Source organism: Protomyctophum bolini (assembly GCF_963924005.1).
Source record: "Protomyctophum bolini genome assembly, chromosome: 9".
Taxonomy (NCBI): Eukaryota; Metazoa; Chordata; class Actinopteri; order Myctophiformes; family Myctophidae; genus Protomyctophum; species Protomyctophum bolini.
The window spans coordinates 10,827,130-10,847,076 of record NC_137870.1 but is presented as its reverse complement, the minus strand read 5'-3'; the positions used below and the strand labels follow the sequence as shown (position 1 = coordinate 10,847,076).

Sequence of the window (19,947 nt, the reverse complement as noted above, 5' to 3'; positions counted from 1 at the left end):
GATGGTACTATAGGCAGCAGGGAAGAGACACTCCGGCCCTCGTTGCTGGTCACTGCCAAACCCCAGGCTGCCTCTCCTCCTCTCTGCTCCCAACTGGAGAATATTGGGTTGGATGGTACTATGGGCAGCAGGGAACAGACACAAGAGACTTGTCAAGCCATCTGTTGATCACAGCATGGCTGAGTAAATGTTTTCTTTTGTTTCATTATTATTCATCTCAGGCACAAAAATGGAAATGTTATTTGATATGTTTGAGTGTATTGGAGTAGAAGTAAAACAATATTGGATATTGGAAATACTCAGCGTGGAGAGAGCCTACTGTATCCTACTGTATAGTGGAAGGTTCCAGGTTCCACCCCCGGGTCCTCCTGGGCGTACGACGTGTGTCAAAGAACCTCTCATTTCACCCAATTGGCGGCAGGTTGGGGCCTTATATTGGCACGGTTGCCTCGGCTGTCATCGGTGAGTGAACGTGTGAGTGACTTTTCTTGTAACCGGCCGCGCTCTGACTTCTGGTGCGATATCCATTCAAATCAACCTCACGAAAAACAATTTGATACTGGATCGCACACATTGGGAAGAGTTAAATTCATTTTCTTTCATATATCATACTGAAAAACGGACGTTTCGGCTATCCAGACTCCATCAGTGGACACTGATGAAGGCTGGATTAGCCCAAATGTCAGTTTTTTCATATCCTGTAGGCCTGGCCTTTTTGTTTATCTCGGTGAGTGAATGTGAAACGCCACCCTGTAGTATGTAGCAATCTGTATAACGGTGTTGTTCTGCCTTTTCGTGAATGGGTCAATATGAAGTGCGTCGTAAAGCACCAGAGAAAGACAGCGACATGGCAAGAAAGAAGACAGATTGCGTAAACAACAACAAACACGGCGCAGCAGAGATTCCTCATTGGTAACACAACGACTGCAATTCCCGATATAGAGCATTGAGGCATTTTGGGGGTAATGATACCGTATAGGCTTTCATTATGCTGTTTTCACCTGTCAAGGGACTTTATCTCTTAGCTTCAGGGAGGGAGAGAGAGAAAGAGAGACAGGGAAATGAGTCTCTTCTGAGAGAGAGAGAGAGAGAGAGAGAGAGAGAGAGAAATGGGTGTCTTCTGGGAGAGAGACAGACAGGGAAATGAGTGTCTTTTTAGAGCCGGCCACACAGTGCTCTTCAGGAAAACCATTAGCGTCGCTAGAATTACTATGATTTAAGAGAATTGAGTGTTTAGCATAAAGATCGCTTAAATAGAGAAGAGCAACCGGGAAGAGATTTGGTTGCAGGCACGCACGCGGGCATGGACATATTGGGTTTATGCACACGCATGTGCACGCACACACGCACGCATGCATGCACGCACGCACGCTCGCACACACACACACACACACACACACACACACACACACACACACACACACACACATAGTTGAGCAGAGGGAGACTGCAGTCTAAGCTGTGCCGGGCTGAGGTCATGGATTTATTAGATGGAGACGCCGCTGTGGAATCCCTTTGAGTCTGCACCACGTGCTTACCACACACACACACACACACACACACACACACACACACACACACACACACATGCACTTCCAATCACAAACGCAATTACATTTAATTCATTGAGTGTAAAGAATTGACCCAAATGGACCTGTTCATTTTCACACTCATACTGGGGATTTTACTGTGCGGGCATTTAGATAGAGACAGACTAGCAAACGGTGACACATTCTTTCTCTCTCTCACATAGACTACACGCACACGCACACACACACACACACACACACACACACACACACACACACACACACACACACACACACACACACACACACACACACACACACACAATCCGCCAACCACAAATAAAGCACCACATTATACTCTAACTCCCGCATGGGGCTAAATGACCCATTTAAATCAATTTGGGTGGCGAAATGAGACTGTCGTTTAATTAAGGCGCCCGTTCTTAGTGGGGGAGATATCTGACACAAGCACAGTCACCAATCCCAGCTCCATTGACACTGCATGTTTTCATTTGGTGTCTCGGAGAGCAAAGCGTTGTTAGCTCCACCATCAGGTGGAAGAGAGGCGGTGCAACATGAAGACTTCCTTTTGCTTTGAGAAACGTCATAATTGCAAACAGAACGGAGTAGACACACACACACACACACACACACACACACACACACATGCACACACACACACACACACACATGCACGCACACGCGCATGCGCACGTGCACATGCACATAAGCTAAATGGCAAACCTCATAGTACGCCTATTAAACATCCGTCTGCCACATGTACAGAGCAGTTTGCACTCACGCGTTTTTCAGCGCTGTTTGCTTGGCCCCTATCATGTTCTGGCTTGTGTTAGTGTGTGTGTGTGTGTGTGTGTGTGTGTGTGTGTGTGTGTGTGTGTGTGTGTGTGTGTGTGTGTGTGTGTGTGTGTGTGTGTGTGTGTGTGTGTGTGTGTGTGAGCTTCTGCCTGCTGTTGGTTTGTATTCGTCTCTGTGGAAGGCCTTGCCAGTGTGGAGCAGCACAGAGTGAGGCCCCATGCCAGACCACACACTCACCACCTTATCATCACACTGTACTCACACTTACACAACTCTACCCCGTCTGTCCCCCGTACTGTATGTCTCTCTCTGACAACACGCCCATCATAGCGACATGTCAGACATCACCATGAGGAGAGAATTACTTCAACCCTGATAGAAATGAGAGCCGATAAAACCCACTATGAATGTTTGAAAGTGTAAGCTAGCTGTGCATTAGTGCTACGTAGCTTAGTGCGTGTGTAATACAAATGTGCATAAATGAAAGCGCGTGTGGGTGAGTCCAATCACCTGTGTATGCATGTGTGTTCATAGCCACCTGTGTGCATGCGTTTCTGTGGATCTGTTGTCTATGAGTAATTGTACATTATTTGTACCTTATTTGTACATTATTGTACCTCAGTAAATGTACCCTTTGTGTGTGCGTGTGTGCGTGCGTGCATGTGTGCGCATGTGAGTGTGTGTGAGAGACAGAGAGAGAGAGAGAGAAAGACAGATATGCCCTCTCTCCCCTGCCTCCTCTCTAACTCGTCCCTCCCTCGCCCCAGGTGGGAACTTGGAGAGCCTGTTTGACATAGAGAAGGGCGTGGGCACCGTCATCATCGCCAAGCCCCTGGACGCTGAGCAGAGGTCCTTCTACAACATGACGCTGGAGGTGACGGACGGCACCAACACCGCCTGCACACAGGTAGGATGCACCGTGCACGTACACCAACACCGCCTGCACACGGGTAGGATGCACCGTGCACGTACACCAACACCGCATGCACACAGGTAGGATGCACCGTGCACGTACACCAACACTGCATGCACACAGGTAGGATGCACCGTGCACGTACACCAACACCGCCTGCACACAGGTAGGATGCACCGTGCACGTACACCAACACCGCATGCACACAGGTAGGATGCACCGTGCACGTACACCAACACCGCATGCACACAGGTAGGATGCACCGTGCACGTACACCAACACCGCATGCACACAGGTAGGATGCACCGTGCACGTACACCAACACCGCCTGCACACAGGTAGGGTGCACCGTGCACGTACACCAACACCGCATGCACACAGGTAGGATGCACCGTGCACGTACACCAACACCGCATGCACACAGGTAGGATGCACCGTGCACGTACACCAACACCGCCTGCACACAGGTAGGGTGCACCGTGCACGTACACCAACACCGCATGCACACAGGTAGGATGCACCGTGCACGTACACCAACACCGCATGCACACAGGTAGGATGCACCGTGCACGTACACCAACACCGCCTGCACACAGGTAGGATGCACCGTGCACGTACACCAACACCGCATGCACACAGGTACAGTAGGACGCACTGTGGTAAATGGTAAATGGTAAATGGTGCATTTATATAGCGCCTTTATCCAAGGCGCTTTACATAGATTGTGCATTACATTCACCCATTCATACACCGATGGCAGCGGAAACCATGCAAGGCACCAACTAGCACATCGGGAGCAATTAGGGGTTCAGTGTCTTGCTCAAGGACACTTCGACAGTAACTCTGGGGGAGCCCGGGTTTGAACTGGCAACCTTGCGGTTCCCATCCAGGCACTCTACCCCTGAGCCACCGCCGCCCCTGTGCCCTGTGCACGTGGCAAAGACTTGGTCTTATCCGTGGCAAATTCTATAGATGTTCTGTTTTACACACATTATAATGTTCTTATTTTGATCATAACTGTGCACGTGGCAAAGACTTGGTCTTATCCGTGGCAAATTCTATAGATGTTCTGTTTTACACACATTATAATGTTCTTATTTTGATCATAACTGTGCACGTGGCAAAGACTTGGTCTTATCCGTGGCAAATTCTATAGATGTTCTGTTTTACACACATTATAATGTTCTTATTTTACTGAATGTCAGGTCTCCAGGTTTTCTTCAGGATAAGTGAGACAATTATTTATTATGACACTATATGGCACATTAGGAGTGCACTAGTACCAGTTGTTCTCACATTATTATTTATTTGCAAAGACCCCCTTTAACTCTGATTGTGTTAAAATGTTCCCTTTGAACACTCTCAGAGTTACAGACCTGTTATGGTCATTCAGGATTATCTATTCATGCGTTTCTGGTAATATTTTTGTCCACTCATTTTGTATGTCTGTGACAAAAATGTTCCAATGTCCAAACATGGCAATGAACCCTGACGATGTTCTGTTTCTGACATTGCACAGACTACTGAATGTACTGAATTGCCAATGGCAAAGACACGGGAAGTTCTCAAACGGCACATCTTTATGCATGCACAGTAGTAGTACAGCATCTGATTACGTTGTTGGTGTGATTTGTAATACGGTGCAAACATTTTTATTGTATAGGAAAGGCTGCTGGATGTCTTAAACTCGCATGTTAAACGATTTCCATTATTTTTAATTAGTGTTTTGTGCGCAGCCAGTTATAATCGCTTGCTGATTATAATGTTTTTGCTGCACCATGACCCAACTAGCCTCAGGCCAGCGGCGCACCTAATTCGCATAAATGGATGTATGCAAACTATATGCACAGTTACACACAAATATCACCCTGACTGCAGCATAAAACTGTGATCCAACGGACCAACCGTAGTTAGTTCTATTTCATGACATACTGTACTGTACTGTACTGTACCTTAATTTGCCCTGGGTGAGAGGAGTGATGAAAGCATCTGATATGACAGCAGCTGGCCAAATTAGTGCATGCAAAAAGTGCCGCTGCATGTTGACCTGTCACCACGAGTGACCTCACCGTGGAATGAGCTCAGCATCTTGTGTCAACATCGCCAACAACAACAACAACATTTGTTTGCATTGATCAAATGCTATTTTCCCCCCCTTGTCTACATACAGTAGTACATTACTGTAATGCTACTGGCATCTGAGGAACAACTTATTGCCCCAAGCATTTGTGGCAGTTGGCTTATATCAATTTCAAAGTGGAAATGTTTCCTCGTAACTTGAAATGTTGTGAAATTAAGTGTTTTGGCAAAAGAAAGAAAACCCGTTTAGACATGATTTGTTATTGTAGAGAACTAGAGATACATGTGTTTAGACAAGCATTCATTGACGAATAATAAGTTGGATGAATCCAACCGTACACGGAGCCTTTCATAACACGATGATGTAACGGTGACACATTATCTTATTTAAAAGGAATACATTTCTGCCACAGAGTAATTGGTTCAGCACATTAGATATGATTAAGAGGTCAGCGCCAACACCATTACACTTTATGTCCAGGTTGGCAGCAGCTAAATAAACAACCGTGGTAATCTGTATTTTGTAACACGAGTAAAGCCTTGCAGAGCCATGAGGCTGCTTGATGTGAGGTGATGTACATCATGTACAAGTACACCCCCTAGACATGATGTACAAGTACACCCCCTGGACATGATGTACTGTACAAGTACACCCCCTGGACATGACGCTAGTATGTCGCAGGGACTTACCCCCAATTCAACCCTTGATGCTGAGTGTCAAGCAGGGAGGCACTTCTGGGTCCCATTATTTCAGAGTCTTTGGTATGACCCGGCCCGGGGATCGAACCCCGACCTCCCAGTCCCAGGGCGGACACTCTAACCACAAGGCCACTGAGCATACATGCTCTAAATGCCTGTTAAAGGACTAATTGTGGAGATGAGTGGAAATATCTACCTAGTGTGCTTCATAAATAGCCACACAGGGAGGATTTAACCCATTTTGACCTGAGATCAGATAAAAAAAATGAAAATGACAGTTTTCTGAAAGAGCTATCTATGTCAGTCGTTCTTCGATTTTTCAAAAGTAGCAGACCTACAAGCTCGTAGCGCGCCACTCGGTGTCGTACTATGACCTCTGACCTCCATCTCAAAATATTTTGTTCCAGGGACCCCCAGAAGCAAAGATTTGAGTTACATTGATTATTTTTATTATGGATAATACCTCCATTTCCATAATCCACAGTCCATGCCAGTCAGTCATGTCTTGTCACATCTTGACAGCATAGCAGATATTGGCCTCCTGCCTGCCTTATCTCTCCTGAGGTCTTAATCCCTTCCGGTCCTCATGCTCTCCCGGTGGCTTTGATATGATATGATGACTGATGATCGCCTGTGGCCGGTGAATGATGCCGCGCAGCGCCTCTGGGGGCCTATCGGATTGATCGGCAAACACCGAGGCGATATCTAAACGCGTCCCGTCGACTCTGATCCTTCCTCGCCCGTCCGTCACCGCCGCAGTAACCAAACTCGCAGGTGTGACAATGGATAGTTCAAAGAATCACCAGCGGCTTTTAATCCGTGTTTCTTTTTTCCGTCCCCTCCGGGGAAAGTTCACCTGTCATTTGGATTAGAGGTGCAGGCGGCTGTGAAAAGTGCTGTGGCAGAATAATATGACCGTCGTGTGTGTGTGTGTGTGTGTGTGTGTGTGTGTGTGTGTGTGTCATCATAGCGCTATGATGAGGTGCTGTTTTCTCAGGGGGAGTGAGACTCCGTATGGTATTATTTTTCAGACAGCACGGTGGGGGGAGGGGGGGGGGGGTGATGGACATTATGGAGCTAAAGGATGAGTAAAATGGTGACAGCAGGAGCTACAGATTCAGAAGCGATTCTTCAGGCCCGGTGCGTGGCTCGGTTCCCCTCGGTCCAAGTTACAGTCAACCTCCACCAGCTGGGCCGCAGCAACATGATTTCACTGAGGACACCGGCGGGAAATCATTTTTCTTTTTAATGTTTTGTTTCCCTCTTCGCCGACATGCGTTTAGATTAGAGTGAGATTCATGAGATTCTTGATTCGATGATAGTGATTCGATTAACACGTGGTTGTATCAAGCCATTTAGACCTGAGGACGATTCTACAAATGTCTCCTAAACAGTTTTCTGAAAAACCCTATGGTTCTATGTCAGTCGTTCTCAAACATTTTCATGTCAAGGACCCCCAGAATTATATGTAATTGGCCCCGGACCCCAATCTCAAAATGTTATTCCAAGGACCCCCCCCCCCCCCCCCCCATATACATTTTCCTGATTTGTCAAAAATAGCAGATCTACAAGCTCGTACCACAAGCTATGAGCTTGTAGATCTGCTATTTTTCAATAGCTAAAGCATAACCTAATGCTTAAAACACCAAAAGGGGATCCCGTATACAGAATGGGTTAAGACAACCCCTCCCGTTGCCATAGGCGGTGACGTGAGGCCAGTGCCAACAGAATGAACGACATAAGCAGAGAAGAAGAAGCGTTATGCGGCCGACCTGGAAGTGATTGTCCTCCATTGTCGTGACGGGGTCGCTTGCGGCTGTGTTCTGCCGATCGGACTGTCATTATGCTTAGCGCGACCTCAAATCAATGTTTTATTAAGCTCCCAACATCCTACTTTATCCCATTCTGCACACGCACGCGCGCGCGCACGCACTCGCACTCGTACACGTACACGAATCAACACTGAGGGTTTCACCGTGTATAGCGGTTTTATAATAACGCGACATGGCACAGAAACGAGACACCATATTATAATATGTATTATTCCCACCACCCTGACACACACACACTTGCCACTCACCATGTCACTTCCAAGGACTTTCAATTTTCTCCGAGCAGGCGTTCAGACGCTGAACGGGGTCGTGGATGTGCATTTCATTTACACTGATGTATACAATGTGACACTTTTGTCACATCCGCGCTCGTGTCGCCGGCGTGTCACCAGGAACGCCTCCAGGAATGTGACATCTCGGTCAGCGTGGAGGTGGATTAACCCATTTAGACCTTGAGAACTGATTCTACAAGACAGTTTTCTGAAAAGACTATGTCAGTCGTTCTCAACCTTTTTCATGTCAAGGACCCCCAGAATGATCTGTATTTGGCTGCAGACCCCCATCTGAAAATATGTTGTTCCAGGGACCCCCCCCAGAAGCAAAGATTTGAGTTAAAATTGTTCGCTGTGAAATAATATATATTCAAAGATTTGCGCCACTACGTAGATCTGTAGACGGGAACACCAAAAGGGGTTCCCGTCCTGAATGGGTTAAGTGTCATGCTTCCCTGAACACACTACTACACGTGCGCACACTCACATGCACTCGCACACGCATGCATGCACAATCGCACAATTTATTTTATACAATTGCACATTATGTTAAATCACATACCGGTAGTCACTTTTTAATGGGGACGCTGCATATATAGGCATATAGGCTGCAGATAACCAACACACCAACATAGAATCTACAGCTTGGTATAGGCTGCAGATAACCAACATACCCAACGCCAAACGTATGCTTCAACAACAGATTAATATCGGCTTATACTACCATCGGTTAATGTCCGATTAATTTGCCAATAGTGATATTGACCAATAACGGATACCGATATGTAGCCGAAACATCGGTGCATATCCCTACTAGGTTCCCTTTCTCCACCATTTATCTCCCTTTTTCCCTGATGCCCCTTCATGTTGTTCATTTTCTCTCTGCAAGTTTGCTGCCCGCCTCTCTCTCTCTCTCTCTCTCTCTCTCTCTCTCTCTCTCTCTCTCTCTCTCTCTCTCTCTCTCTCTCTCTCTCTTGCTCGCTCGCTAATAACTACCTCCCCGCTACGAACACAGGAGCCAATCCTCATTACATTCTACAGTGGTGTGTGTGTGTGTGTGTGTGTGTGTGTTTATCTTCACACATCACACACCTATACACATGCAGCCATTTTTCAATATGCAAGTACGCGCATGCATGCACACAGACAGACACACAATCACATTGTCATGCATGCATGCACACAGACAGACACACAATCACATTGTCATGCGTGCACACAGACAGACACACAATCACATTGTCATGCGTGCACACAGACAGACACACAATCACATTGTCATGCATGCACACATAGACGGTCGGCACACATGGAGCCATTCTCGCGCATACGCTCTGTGCATTCACGCAGACACAGTTGTGCACGCACACAGACACGTGTGCGGCACACACGCACGCACACGCACACACCTGTAAGGCAGACACAGTGTCTGTCCTCCGGTGGAGTCTCCCAGATGGAGTCCCAGCATGGAGGGACCGGCCCGCCCAGGGAACTCTCCACAGTTCAACGGAAGGCCAACTGCTGGTTTAAATATAAACTCCTCTGCCTAGGAGCATACCAACCTATCCCTCCACCTATAGGAGCGTACCAACCTATATCCCTCCACCTATAGGAGCGTACCAACCTATATCCCTCCACCTATAGGAGCGTACCAACCTATATCCCTCCACCTATAGGAGCGTACCAAGCTATATCCCTCCACCTATAGGAGCGTACCAACCTATCCCTCCATCTATAGGAGCGTACCAATCTATCCCTACACCTATAGGAGCGTACCAATCTATCCCTCCACCTATATTATATCTATTCTATATTCATTCTCTCTGTCTCTCTCTCTCTCTCTCTCTCTCTCTCTCTCTCTATCTATCAACCTCAATATTTCTGGCTCTTTATCCGCCTCTGTCATGCTTTCCTTCTGCTCGTCTCTCTGTTTCTCCGTCTGTGTCTATCTCCCTGGCTGCCTGTCTGTCTGTCTGTCTGTCTCCCTGGCTGCCTGTCTGTCGGTCTGTCTATCTCCCTGGCTGCCTATATCTGCCTCCGCCCCCACAACCCCTGTCTCTGCTACTTGGTGTGTTTTATGCGTACGGTATATCCTGTGCATCGCCGTCTGTGGACTCGCCGTTCCTTCGTGACTCTAGTTTTCCATGATGAGTCACTGCGTGCCCTGCACACATGTCACACATAAAGCTAGCCGTATGCCTGTAGCATAACAAGTCCAGTTTGACGCATGCATTCATGATTCAGACGTCAAACAGTGATGCATGCGTCAAACTGGACTTGTTTGCAAACATTCCGCCCTATATTGGTCATTGGTGTCGGACGGTCAGACATTTTAATATCAGATGCATCCCCAGACTATACTTCGACCTGGTCAGATTCTTAAATATATTGCGATTCGATTCGATATTGCGGTTTTATTGCCATTTTCTTTCCCACGTTGCTTTGCTTTTTTAACTATACATTTTAAAACAATAATAGCCAATGAAAAGTTCAATGATGCCAGAGCATTTTAAAGCAATTCTAAACAATAATAGACCAGGAAAAGTTCAATCATACACTTCAATGCAGTCAGATTATGTCACTCAGTCTTTATGAAAAATAAATAATTAAAAATCGATTCTGAACTGAAATAGTGTGGCATTCAAATGTGCGATATACTGTATCCATGAATCGTTTTTTTTTTTTATCGATTCAGTTTTATTTGTTGGGAAATAAAGGCTTATATAGGAGATATGCACACAGACTAGACAGAACAAATCACACGCCCGCCATTCGAAAGCTAGGCGACATGGTGTTCTCCTGTGTGATTTCCCCTGCACTCCTCCTGGAGGACACAATGGGGACACACAGCTGAGATGCAGCTGCCTGTCAGAGAAGGAAACCCCCCCCCAAAACAATCACACTTGATCCTCCATAGCGGACGGCGGTGGTACAAGTTCTGTGTTGTGTGAAACATCAGTCACTGTCTGAAGCTGGAGCACTGAGTCACGTAAGGATGATTTATGACCGTATGCACTGCAATGCTGCTGCTGCAGAGCATTTACATGGATGTGTCACATCATATGGGTGTCAAACTGGGAATCCACGACACCTACGGGCTCCTCAGAGTCATTGCAATAATTGTGATATATAGTGTGTGTGTGTGTGTGTGTGTGTGTGTGTGTGTGTGTGTGTGTGTGTGTGTGTGTGTGTGTGTGTGAAATAACATTGATATTTTGTGTGTGCGTGTTGTAGGAAAGAAACCATCTAACTCCAAAATGTTCATTTTTCAGGAAATGAAGGAAAACATTAGCAGCATTGCTTTGTTTTAAGGAAAACATTAGCAGTATTGCTTTGTTTTCAGCAATCTCTCTCTCAAAGTTGTTGTTGTGACTTTGTCAATGACTTGCATGAGAGGTGGTGAGGTGCTTGTTTAGACAGTTTGACACGTTCACATGAATCCAGCATATTATTAGAAAAGATAATTTGTAAAGAAAAAAGAGGCAAAAAACCTATTATTAGTATTAGGCTTCAAGCGCTGATGTCTTTGAAGTTTTAACTTTTCAAAGCATCAGGGAAACCATGCAGGGACAGACAGATGCTTTTAAAAATGGCACTGTCAGTTGAGCCAGAATAATCTTTATTGTCACATCACAGGTACTCTAAAGAAGTGGCTGGAATTAGTTTTTGTGCAAGCTCCATCGTTTTGGTTGTTTTCAGAAAGAGAGATCTATAGGGTCTATCAGGGTAGGGTGGTTGTGTACACAGTGGGGACCTCATGTTGTTTTAGATAGATAGATAGATACTTTATTTGTTTTGTGCACAGCAGTCATCAGGATATACATAAAACATGCAAACAAACAGATCACACAGTACATAGACAATAAAGAAACAGTGCCAACAGAAGGCCACCAGTCATAGTTCCAAGAGGCATCACATCACACTTTATGCACGGAACTGAGATGGAGCCTGCTTGTTCATAAGTCCTATACTTATGGGAACAAACTATCTTGAGGCCCTAGCCTGCAGGGAAGGTACCATGTACCAGTCGCCCTGATGGTAAAAGATGGTATTGGCTGTGTAACGGGTGTGTGTTGTCCCTAGTAATAGCTTTCCCCTTCCTGAGTACCCGGGTCTCATACATTACATTACATACAGCTATTTTGCTGGACACGCTGATGATTTTATAGAGTTTATTCTTATTAACCAATGATAATGAGCCATACCATGAAACAAAACAAAATGTCAATGCACTCTCCACAAAGGATCGATGAAAAAGTGCCATGATATTTTTTTCAACGTTATACTGTCTCAGTCTGCGCATAGAATTTGTATTGTCTTGGTGTAATGTGCTCTGTGTTGTTTTTGTATTGTCTTGGTGTAATGTGCTCTGTGTTGTTTTTGATGTGGGTGTTGAACAGACTGTGAAGACAAATATCCTTCGGGACAATAAAGTGGACACTGAGAAACGTGTTAAGGATGTGCAATAGCCAATAGTTTTGGCGAAGATCTTTTGGAAAAGAAACTACAAAAGGACACAGCAAAGTGTTTTTTGTTGTTGTTTTGTTACCGTACTATAAAGATACTGTACTATGACTTTACTAACTGATACTTTTCTTTTCTATCTACTCTTCCCCTTTCCATCCATCCATCCATCCCTCCCTCTCTCCATCTCTCCCTCCCTCCCTCCATCCATCCCTCCATCTCTCTGTCTCTCTAGGTCCACATCACCATCCTGGACAACAACGACAACGCTCCGATGTTCTCGCAGCTCACGTACGACGTCACCATCTCGGAGGACACGCCTCCCGACACGGAGGTGGTCCAGGTGCTGGCGTCGGACCGCGACGAGCACCACCGCCTCACCTACTCCCTGCACAGCGCCATCGACCCCAGCAGCCTGCGTCTGTTCCACATCGACCCCGCCAGGGGCACCATCTACACCACCGAGAGGCTGGACCACGAGGCCCGCGCCCAGCACATCCTCACCGTCATGGTGAGACCATACTTTGATTTGAGCAGAGTCATTAACTCTTTGTTTGGACGCCAGGGGGCGGTAGATGTGGTAGGTAGCCAGTAGGGGCCAGCCAAATTTGCAACATGAGCAGAGAAGAAGAGGCCTTGTTGTTTTGGCTGAAAGTGAAAGGTAGATTAATCTCGTTATCTTGGTTGAAACAGTTAAAGGGATGATGACATAAAAAAAGGTTTTTGTAATTCGGCATCAGTCCGACACCCTGCCCCAAAGCCTAAACGCAAGCACGACGCAACGCATGTCGGACCAACGCACTCCCACGGAAGCGAGCAGCAGTGGAGTGACATAATCCCCCCACCTTCCCTGGCAGGCGCCGCCCCTCCCCCCGGCAGCGCTGCATCTGATTGCCTCGCTCCTTCTGCAATTAAAAACAAAAGAGATATTAAATTTACCATCATCAATGGTCAAGTTAAAGTATCTTTCATGAAGGAGATTATTAATGAGATGACAGGTGGTCTCTCAGAAAATGGCACTTCTCTCACTCTCAGCATAAATTAAACTCATTCTAATTGGAGAACATAGTCATTCTGGAGAATTATGTATTCCTGCACTTCAGGGCTCGTGTAGTTGTAGAGCCTGAGGTTATCATCTTGTACCTGAGCTCATCATTAAGCAATTAAGCTAATTACACAGAGCACCAACCCAGCATGTACTGTACTCCCCCATCACAGGAAGCAGAATGAGCCTGCCAAAAAACGGATGGGTAGGAGGTATGTGGAGCGGAGAGCAGAGAAGTGAAAACATGGGCTCATGCTTCCAATTTCACATTCAGCTTTCATTTGTCTCCGAGTGTATGAACGCTACAGGACTATGTTAAGCGTACCTTAGTAGAGAGTGTAATTACATCATGTCATTTGTACTGGCAATGATTTATGTACATACTGTACTGTATACGTGTGGGTGTGAATTTGTGATGCCTTATGAGTAGAGCCTCATGCGGTATATGTTCTGAAATGTTCAGTGGATTTACAGTAAAAAGAATACCGTCATGGGCAGGAAATTACCTTTCCTGATATATCAGCCTTCTATATCAAATAGTTTTTTTCCTCAGGTAAATGTAATCGTTGGTTTAGTGTACAGTAGTCATCTTGAAATGTGTCATTTTGATGGCGATAAGGAGGGAAGGGAAGTCTGTGTGACACTTTTCCTACAAAAGGGAATATGTTTAGGTTTGCAAGGTGCACTGTTTACATTTTTGTGTAATCTTGCTTGACAGAAACTTGATAGTATCTGTAATATTCTGCATTGTGCTACAATGTGACGGCTAGGGGTGTGTGTGTGCAGGGCTACATGGGCCACAGAGTGCACACAGTTTGCATACTTGCTTGACTGTGCATCTGCTGAACTGTATAGAGGCTTACAGGCTTCGGTGTGATTGCTATCTCATAATTGCAGTGTACACACAGGAAATGAAAGGACGGACAGGCAACACAAACATGCTGCACATAACGTACAGCTGTGATACGGGTCAGCGGGTAACGTTATATTCCCTGATAAAGATCGTGCGTGATGCTGAGAAGTCTTTGTTGAGAAGTCGTCGTCGAGAAGACTTTGTTGAGAAAAGTCTTTTTGCTTCTGTAATGAACCGAGACCTACATTTTTAAATTCATTAGAGTGAAACAAATGAAATAATAAAACTTAATTAAAAATTAAAAACAACGATGCTGCTGCTGCTGCTTCTTCATATATACGGCGATTGATACCACGAACGTGATTGTTCTATTGTCTTATCCCATTTTGGGCGGGAACCCCTTTTGGTGTTGGCATTATGTTATGCTTTAGCTATTGCAAAATAGCAGATCTACAAGCTCATAGCGTGCCACCGAGTGGCGCGCTACGAGCTTGTAGTAACTTTTAACTTTTAATCGAAGAACGACTGACATAGAAACATGACTTTTTCAGAAAACTGTCAGGATGTAGAAGACATTTTTAGAATCTGATCTCAGGTCAAAATGGGTTATTCAGGGCTGCGCTGAATAATATCGAGATAGCGTTTCATAATGCATAGTGGAGCGCTATCATTTGGATGCTAATACTAACCTATTTAAATACTCCCTCTATGTGTGGCGCCTGTCATGATGAAATGGAGGTTTGCCTCTGATCCCAGTGAGTTGTTTTTTGAGAGTCTTGCATCAGGGCATAAATATCTATCTCATTAACCCAGCAATTGACATGGTTTCCTCCAGTGCTGGGATTACTCGTACCCACGGGGCCCATATAACAGGCATAATGTGACACTTCAATTCTACTTCATTGGACGCCTCTAGCTTAAAGATTAAATCTGTCCCCGAGCTAAATTGTTTGCCATAAGAACCCCCCCTTTTTTCTCTCTTTGTCTCTTCTTTTTAAATCTTTGGCTCGTACTTTCAAGTTTGTTTATCCGTCACTCGTATTTAGTTAGAGTGTGAATACAAACTTTGGTTAACCCATTTTGACCTGAGATCAGATTCTATAAATGTCTTCTATATCCTGACAGTTTTCTGAAAAAGCTATGTTTTTCTATGTCAGTCGTTCTTCGATTTTTCAATAGCTAAAGCATACTGTAACATAATGCTAACACCAAAACGGGTTCCCGCCCAAAAGGGGTTAAAGCTGAAATGCAATCTATTCTACGTACATTATAGCTCTGAAGGAAAAATGAACAACACACCCGTGTTCATTGTTTGTGCCAAATGCCACCGCTAACCTCTTTGCTCTTTAGCATTGTCCACATACATTTATTTATCTTTTCATAATTATTTGATTATCTTTACTCTTCTCTCTCTCCCCCCTCCCTCCCTCTCCCCCCTCCCTCCCTCCCTCTCCCCTCTCTCTCTACCTCTCTCTCTCTCTCTCTCTCTCTCTCTCTCTCTCTCCCTCTCTCTCCCTCTCCCTCTCCCTCTCCCTCTCCCTCTCCCTCTCCCTCTCCCTCTCCCTCTCCCTCTCTCTCTCTCTCCCTCTCCCTCTCCCTCTCCCTCTCCCTCTCCCTCTCCCTCTCCCTCTCCCTCTCCCTCTCCCTCTCCCTCTCCCTCTCCCTCTCCCTCTCCCTCTCCCTCTCTCTCTCTCTCTCTCTCATACACTTGTGCCCAACACTGTATTGACTTGGATTGCGTGTCTTCTACAGGTTAAGGACCAGGAGTTCCCGTACAGGAGAAACCTGGCTCGGGTGTTGGTTGAGGTGGAGGACGTGAACGACCACGTGCCCATCTTCACCAGTGCACTGTACGAGGGCTCTGTGTACGAGTCGGCCGCGGTGGGGTCGGCCGTGGTCACGGTCACAGCGCTGGACAAAGACAAAGGCCAGAACGCAGAGCTGATCTACTCCATCGAAGGAGGTAAGCGAAGCATGCGGGTCTTTGAAAAACCTTTGTCTTGTTCTTTGTTCTTTTATGCACAAATGTTCACACGGAAATAGGCCTGTCACAATGATTACATAATCGTGTAATCGCAAATATTTGAGACAATCGCAATTGTTTTTGCATAATAGTCAATTGTTTCCATGTTGGAAAATTATTACAACACGTCACTTTGTGATTTGTTGTAACCTTGTAGATCCAATTTAAAAAAATTAAAAAGCGAAGTGAGGGGTGCTCTTATTGTCATACATCATATCATTCTGGCCAATCACAATATGCATCCTCACTTTTGCCTTCAATGTTTGTGTTTACAATTTATGTGTCAGTGATTTCTTTTTATATTTAAGTTCAAATCTGCAATTTGTGGTTACGAAGGCTAAAAGGCCAAACAGAAATATAAATTGTAACGCTCCAATGTTCAATGCAAAAAAACAACAACCCACAATTCGATCGTTAATTGCAATTATTTATCTGACAATTAATCGTCAGTTTAAATGTGTAATCGTGACGGCCCTACACATTGCCGTTACAAGTTATATCACCTTGATTTCAATGCTAAAAAAAAAAAGTTTTATTTTATTTTTTATTGTCCCATAGGAAACACTGCGAGCACGTTCCGCATGGAGCCAGTGTTAGGCATCGTATCCGTGGCCCGCGACCTGGACCTGTCCACCATCGGCCACTACGTCCTCACCGTCAGAGTCACGGACAGCGGCACCCCTCCCCTGTCCACGACCACCGTGGTGCGCATCGCCGTCACGCTCTCCGACAACGCCGGGCCCAAGTTCCCCCAGCCCGAGTACCAGGCCGAGGTCACGGAGAACGTGGCGGTGGGCACCTCCGTCACCGCCATGAGCGCCGTCGGCCAGTCCACCCTGACGTACGACATCCGGCGAGGCAACGGCGACCGCGCCTTCCGGATAAACCAGTACAGCGGCGTGATCACCACCCAGAGGCTCCTGGACTATGAGACCACCACGTCCTACACGCTGACTGTCCAGGCCACCAACATGGCCGGCATGGCCTCCAACGCCACCCTGCTCGTACAGGTGGTGGACGAGAACGACAACCCGCCCGTGTTTCAGCAGCTGCGCTACCACGGGAGCATCAGCGAGGCGGCGCCGGTCAACAGCGTGGTCCTGGACTCGGACAACTCGCCGCTGGTCATCAAGGCCGTCGACGCCGACCGCAACCAAAATGCTCTCCTGGTGTACCAGATCGTTGAGGACACGGCGAAGATGTTCTTCACCGTCGATTCCGGCACTGGCTCCATCAGGACTATCGCTAACCTGGACCACGAGACCTTCTCTAGCTTCCACTTCCACGTCCACGTGAGGGACAACGGCAGGCCACAGTTGACGGCGGACAGTCCGACGGAGGTCACGATACAGGTGATCGATACCAACGACTCCCCGCCCCGTTTCAACCAGGACGCCTATGAAACGGTGCTGCTTCTGCCCACTTACGTCGGAGTTGAAGCTCTGCAGATTTCCGCGACAGACCCTGATAGGAATGTCCCTACGGAGCTGACCTACTCCCTGGCAGATGGACCTCTGGAGCACTTTGCCATCGACTCCTCCAGTGGTGTCATCACGGTCAAGAACAACAACTTCTCCAAGGAGCGTTTCCGCTTCAATGTCAAAGTCTCGGATGGGAAGTTCTCCATCACAACATTGGTCACTATCCTCGTCCGGGAAGCTCTGGACTCTGGTCTAAGCTTCGCTCACAGTGTTTACTCCTCGTCCATCAAAGAGAACGTGACAAACATGACCAAAGTAGCCGTGGTCAACGCCGTAGGGAACCGTCTCAACGAGCCACTGAAGTACGCCTTGTTGAACGCAGGCACGCGATTCCGCATCCGACCGACGTCCGGCGTCATTCAGACCACGGGAATTCCCTTTGATCGGGAAGAACAGGAATTCTACGAGCTGGTGGTGGAGGCCGGCAGGGAGCATGACCACTTGCGAGTGGCCAGAGTTATGGTCAGGGTCCAAGTGGAAGACATCAACGACAACACCCCCGTCTTCGTAGGACTTCCTTATTATGCGGCCGTACAGGTGGAGGCCGAGCCGGGATCGCCCATCTTCCAAGTGATGGCTGTGGACCGTGACAAGGACATCAATGGAGAGGTTTCTTACTATCTCAAGGACGACCACGGCCATTTTGATATTGACCGGCAAACGGGCAGTCTAAGTCTCAAGAAGGCTTTCGAGTCCGACTTATCCAACATGGAATACCAGATGGTGATATATGCCAGAGACGGCGGTTACCCTCCCCTCTCTTCCACGGTAGAATTCCCAATCACGGTAGTTAACAAAGCCATGCCCGTCTTCGACAAAACATTCTATTCTGTTTCCGTCAACGAGGACGTGGAAGTGCACACGCCCATCCTTGGGATCAACGCCACAAGTCCGGAAGGCCAAAGCATTATCTACACCATTGTTGATGGAGATCCGTCGCTCCAGTTTGACATTGGCTTCGACACCGGGGTCATCAGTGTCATCCATTCTTTAGACTATGAGGTAACACCTTCTTACCACCTGACGGTCCGAGCCACCGACTATCTGACCGGCGCGCGGGCTGAGGTGGACGTAGACGTGATCGTCGTGGACATCAACGACAACCCTCCCTTATTCGAGAAAATGTCCTACAGGGCAGTGTTGTCCGAGACGGCGATGATCGGAACGCCAGCGATCCAAGTGATCGCTGCGGATGCAGACTCGGAGAAGAACAGCATCGTCCGCTACCAAATCTTCTCGAACGTTTACAACAGCACGGACTATTTCCACATCGACAGCAGCAGCGGTCTAATTCTTACAGCACGCATGTTAGACCACGAGCTGGTGCAGAGCTACGACTTCACCGTCAGGGCGACCGATAACGGCTTCCCGCCGTTGAGCAGCGTAATATCTGTCGAGGTTGTGGTGAACGACATGAACGACAACCCTCCCGTGTTCAACCAGCTGCTCTACGAGGCGTACGTGAGCGAGCTAGCTCCCAGGGGTCACTTCGTGACGTGTGTCCAGGCTTCGGACGCCGACAGCTCCGACTTTGACAAGCTGGAGTACGGCATCTTGTCGGGGAACGAGAGGATGAACTTTGTGATGGACGCGAAGACGGGCATCGTGACGCTGTCCGGACATCGCAAGCAGAGGATGGAGCCCGCCTACAGTCTGAACGTCTCGGTGTCCGACGGGGTTTTCACCAGCACGGCTCAGGTCCACGTCAAGGTGCTCGGGGCCAACCTGTACAGCCCCGTTTTTGGGCTGAATACGTACGAAGCCGAGGTTCGGGAGAATGCTGCCGTCGGCACCAAGGTTATACAGGTAAGCCTTGGTGATATACTTTATGAATAGTTAACACTTGTGATGCCCAGGACGTGTCCACACGTCTTCATAATTACACCCGTAGGAGACTTAGGAGGTGTGGACACGTCTTTAGGTCCGTTTTAATGATATAAA

At 47.1% G+C, this 19,947-nt stretch overlaps 1 protein-coding gene across 5 annotated transcripts in view; it reads left to right on the top strand.

Moving 5' to 3' along the window:
* The window catches only part of fat3a (FAT atypical cadherin 3a), a 238,986-nt gene that overhangs the window by 162,596 nt on the left and 56,443 nt on the right, over positions 1-19,947 (top strand). For all 5 annotated transcript variants that reach the window (XM_080772601.1, XM_080772598.1, XM_080772600.1 and 2 more), the window contains exons 7-10: positions 3,113-3,252; positions 12,840-13,115; positions 16,255-16,465; positions 17,084-19,812. In XM_080772601.1, the coding sequence (XP_080628727.1) occupies positions 3,113-3,252; positions 12,840-13,115; positions 16,255-16,465; positions 17,084-19,812 (3,356 nt within the window). The remainder of the gene's footprint in view (positions 1-3,112; positions 3,253-12,839; positions 13,116-16,254; positions 16,466-17,083; positions 19,813-19,947) is intronic.